This window comes from Egretta garzetta, unplaced genomic scaffold (assembly GCF_000687185.1).
Source record: "Egretta garzetta isolate BGI_Z169 unplaced genomic scaffold, ASM68718v1 scaffold56, whole genome shotgun sequence".
Lineage (NCBI taxonomy): Eukaryota > Metazoa > Chordata > Aves > Pelecaniformes > Ardeidae > Egretta > Egretta garzetta.
In genome coordinates this window covers 13,701,751-13,706,742 of record NW_009260182.1, presented here as the reverse complement: position 1 = coordinate 13,706,742, position 4,992 = coordinate 13,701,751, and the positions used below count along the sequence as shown (strand labels likewise).

General features: G+C 56.6%; 1 protein-coding gene across 1 annotated transcript in view; it reads right to left on the bottom strand.

Moving 5' to 3' along the window:
- HPSE2 (heparanase 2 (inactive)) overlaps window positions 1-4,992 on the bottom strand; it is a gene marked incomplete at its 3' end in the record, with an annotated part of 97,608 nt that overhangs the window by 3,714 nt on the left and 88,902 nt on the right. Inside the window, exon 7 of the mRNA XM_035897427.1 lies at window positions 471-564. Coding sequence (XP_035753320.1) covers window positions 471-564 — 94 coding nt within the window. The remainder of the gene's footprint in view (window positions 1-470; window positions 565-4,992) is intronic.

The following is a 4,992-nucleotide window of genomic DNA, read 5'->3' as shown; positions in this document are numbered from 1 at the left end:
CCAGCTGCGCTCAGGGCGGTTTGGCACTGCCTGGCTGCTTCCTCCTCTCCTCATCCTCGGGAGCGAGTTTCAGGAACGGATGGATGGGAGACTGGAGAGAGCCAGCTGCTCTAGCAAGGCTTTGCGTGGCAGCATCTGCCCCCGTGCCACGCACCCAGCCTGCGTCCCGGCACCCCCGCACAGCGCACGACACGCTGAGCCCCCAGCCCCTTCCCTCCCCACATCCCACCCCAGGGCTGGGCGCCGCGCTGCCCGACTTTCCTCCCATCCCCTGGGCGAGGGCTGACCGCATTTGGGCTGGGAGCAGAGCTGCCCCCGGCAGCTGCCCCATGCCACATCCCTGCCCCACCCCCGCTCCCCTGGGAGCGTGTCAGTGCTGCGGCCAGAGCCCCGGCCACGAGCTGTGCCCAGGCCGGCCACCACGGGCACGGTGCCCCCTCGCCCCTCACAGACCATTTGCACTCACGCACTTTCTGGATTTTCCTGATCTGGTCAGAGAGCGTGTCTAACAGGCGCGTTTTCAGGAAGTCCGTCACTTTGGCCACTCGGCCGTCAATGTAGTAACTGGAAGGGAAATAAGAAGACAAGGATCAGACAGCTGGGCGTAGCTCTGCCCTGCCTCCTGCTGCCCCACGCCAAGAAAACTCCTCTGGTCCGGGGGAGTCCCTGCTTGTACCCTGCCCTGCCCTGGCCCTCCAGCCATGCCTGTGTCTGGCAGATGCTTTCAGCCTCCAAAACAGGGCATGAGGTGGATGCGCCCTGAACACCAAGCATCCTTTACCGCAGAAACCACGGGACGTTTTGCGCTTGTTTAACTATTGCTGGTGAAATGATAGGAGCAGAACGCAGGAGGCTGGAAGCAAAATGCCACCTGCAAAGGCTCTGCAGCACCCTCTGCACTGATCTCATGGAGACACCCTCCAACACGACGCCTGTGATAGCAGCGCCCAGGCTCCACCGCCAGGGAGATCTTGGGAGATCTGCTCATCCAGCTCGTCCCATCTGTACCCATTCCCTGTCTTAGGGACACCCTGTTTCCAAAAGGCAGGTAAGCCAGTCAGGCCTGGGCCCAGTACCATTGCTACTGGAAAGATTGCTCCTACAGGATGGCAAAATGGAAGATGCACATCTAACAGCTGAAATGCAGGGCCCCTTAGCCACAGGAGGACACTACGCAGACGCCAGGGAGGAGAAGGGTCCCAAGCAGCAAACACCCTCAGAGCCACGCTGGAAATCACTGCAGTGAACACCCAGGAGGGGACGAGGGAAGCTGCCCATGATCCCAGCCATGGGAATAACTGCATCACTCTGCCTGGGTCATGGGACACTCCCCACTCAACGGCTGGTCTGCAGGGGGGGGCTCTGCTGGTCCGAGAACCAGAATTGCTCCTGGACATCCTGCTGCAGTAACAATCCTCCAGGCTAAGCTGGAATGGTGTTTCTGAGCAAGGATTAGTGACCGTGGGATGCACGGGCTGAGGACCCATGGCACTGGAGCGAGCCCTGCTCCCAGCACCCCTGCACCGCCTGCACCTTCCTTGCTCGCTCTCCCATTGAAGTTCGCTGCCTTATCCCCCACTCAAGAAATGCCGTGGCTGTTACCTGCAGGGCAAATCCTGCTCTGACAGAAATCCCTCCTGCCCTGGGAATGCCAGGGAGCATTTCCCATACAGAGGGCTGATTCCTGTTCTCCATATGCTTGCTTAGATAAAACACAGCCATAGTGCTGCCAACCACAGTGTGAATCATCTGTCTCTAAGTGTGGGAGGAAGGCCCTGAAATGCCTCAGTACTGTCTGCTGACTCCAGGACGCAAGGTGAAGCAGTCTGTCCTGGAGTGCAGATGCCCTGGGGCTGGAGGTAATCCCAGCCAGCTCCTCCTGAGGAAGTGTCTGGGGTTGGCACCTCTGCCCCCAGGCAAGGAGCATTGCAGCCCTTGCACGTCTCCCAGAGGCTCCTCCCGGCCATGCGGGGACACCAGGACGGCTGCTGCAGCAGGCACTGGCATACCCCTGGGACGGCTGTTTGGCTGATAAAGAGGTTTTGCAAAAGAAGCTTTCTGAACCTTCTCCTCCCAAATCTGCAGCGTGCATCAGCTGCTTGATGCAGTGAGCCCTGGACCATGTTGGAGCCGTGCTGGGGTGATGGAGGTGCACAGCAGCTCCGGCTGGGACTGGCAGGACCTGGCTGCTGCCTCCCATCCCTTGCTAGAGCCAAATCCACCAGAGTTACACAGACCCTTCTCCCTCTCCACAAACTTCAGTGCAGCCATGGGTGCTGGGATGCATAACAAGCTGAAGACCTGGGGTCTGAACAAAGGTGGATTCAGCTTTCCAAGGTTGATTTCTCCATAAGATGCATCGCATCCACACCAGTGAGCAGCTGTAGCGGCCGTAGTGGCTGCTTCGCTTGGGTGCTGGAATGCTGGAGCATCCCCAAAAGATGCTGCCAGCTAACTCAGCCTCAGCCAGAGCACCCAGCACAAGTACAACATGCATGAGTGCTCAGGGAAGATTTTTGCATCTCACTGCTCCAGGTCACTACCCAGGTAACAGAGTAAACGTGCTCGGAGCTGCACAGGGCTGCGGTGAAAGAGGAGCAACACCAGGACTAACTGGCCCAGAACAGAAATGCATTAAATGAGAAGAGTCTCTTCTGCCAATCCTCCCCCGATGCATATCCCCTGCTGTGTCCCCAGTGAAGCACGGGATCATGCCCGGTTTCACTCCAACGTTGTGTAACCCAGGGAAGGAGCAAAGAGGCATTTCTGTATGTCTGTGTTGACTGGAAGGTGCTAAGGGCAGAGATTATCTCTGGGGGGGACTTGAGAAGTGTTCGAAATCATTCCAATTACTTACATGCTATTGAACCACTGACTGCCGGGAGGAGAGCAGATCTGTAAGCAGCAGGCAGTGGTGGAGTTTACAGAGATTACTTTTTAAGACAAAATTACAAAGCAATGGACTCTGGGGATGGCAGATGTTTGGATTTTAGCACAGCACTTAAGAACTGAACAGAAACGATTTTTTCAGACTGCTGTGGACTAAAAACCCCATCACCTGGGCCGAAAACTGGCTGAAAGGCCATAAAAATAAAGTTGTATTAAATGGGAAAAGATGGAGTTAGAGAGACCTCAGTCTGCGTATGGCCCCTCCAACGCAGCGGGCTTTCTGCAGGGTTCAGCTCGTCCGCGCAAGCTGAGCTGGGCCGAAAAAAAAAAGAACCCTCGGGAAGAGAAGGCAGGCTGGCATCTCCTCATCGTCTCATCCGTGTGCACGGTGTGCCCTGCCCTACAGCTGCCCTGCCGAGGGGGAGGAATATCTCTGCAGGAGCAGCCCCAGAGGAGGCTCTGCCCTCCCGGGGACGGCGCGGAGGAGGCAGCCTGGGAAGGTGCCGCCGTGCTGAGCACGGCCGAGGCCCCGCAGGGAAGAGAAATGCTCCAGGACAGTGCCACAGTCATGCTTTTTTGACACTTTGATTAATAACCCAGAGAAATGGGGACTGGCAGAGGGATGAAGGGCAAAAATAAACCTTCTTCTGTGTCAGGAAATCTCGGTGGTAGCAGGTCTCCTTGGGGAGCGAGGAGGGGAGCACCTTGGCTTAGGGTATTTAAGCAGGGCATGAAGACAATTACCAGCTTCTGTAAGATGGGCGAGGATCTCTCGCAGATCTGCCTGGGAAGTTCTCAGGCACCAGCAGGTACATTCAACCTCCCCAAACTGGGAAAGAGGGAAAACAGCACCAGTTGCACAAGGCTTGCAAGGAGGAGAGAGGCACTGAGGTCTTCGCTGGTACCAGGCTACTCAGGAACGGGTGAGCTGTTTCCAGCTGTTGGCTTCATCATTGAGATTCGGGCACTTCCTTCTGAGAACTTTAACTGTCAGTAAAGGCGGTATAGAAATCCGCCAAATGCAAACAACTGACAGACCTTTAAAGCAGGAGAAGCGCTCGTTAGGCGTGGATTATTCCCAGGAGCAGAGGCTGCAGCTTTGCTGATATTCACAATGACTCAGTGCACTTGACTTTAAAAAAAACCCCAAACCAACAAACCCCGAATGGTCGCAACTCTCCAACCTCCAAAAAAGCCAACAGCAGCTGCAGAGAGCTCCAGCGCTGACAAGCACCTCCCCAGCAGCAGCGCGGTGCGCAGGCAGCCGGGCTGAGCCAGCCCCAGAGGCCACGGCATCCACATCCTCCTCTCCTCATGCCAGCAGGGTCTGAGCGCCAACAGAGATGAATGGACAGACCCTCCCCGGCGCGGGCAGGGGTCTCTGACAGCCACGGCTCTGCAGAGGCAGAGGACACGTAGCTCACGGACGAGCTGTTCAGCTCCAAGACAGGCTGGCAGATCTTCCAGCGGGCTCTGAGTATGGTGCAGCACCAGAGCTGGCTCTGAAGCCTAGGAGATTTCAGCATGCCCACCACAGGCACGGACCATGCCGCTTCTCACAACACAGGAGAGAACAGATACGGGCAATTGCATGCAGAGCTGAGTCGCCGCGTCCCCTGGTTTGATGCCGCTATCTCTGCAGACAGACAGCCTGCAGGAACTTGAGAAGAGCCAGCCAAGGAAAAGAGGGATCTAGCAACTAAATCCTAGATGAGACATACGTCTCAGAGGAAAGGCCACAGCCGCTTTGGGTGCCCTATTATACTATACAGAGCTGAGGCCAGTTCTCCCCATTCTGTTTACGTTACCTCATTTCTAAAAACCCCGTTTTAATATGCCCTGGAAACCCAGGATGGGATCAGCGCTCTTTCAAAGGGAGGTGTGACTGTAGCATTCCAGAGGTGGCCAAACCAGAGGCAGGACTCCATCAAGGGCTGGGCAGGGGTTTGTGCCAACGCGAGGAAAGGCACCACCCCAATTCCCAGCCCCCATCCCTGGCTGGCACTGCAGCATGAGGGACAAAGACAAGAGCTGGGAACAGTACACTGAAAAAGCTGCTGCCAAAGGGTCTGCTGAGGCAGGGCTGAGCACGGTGCCAGCCAG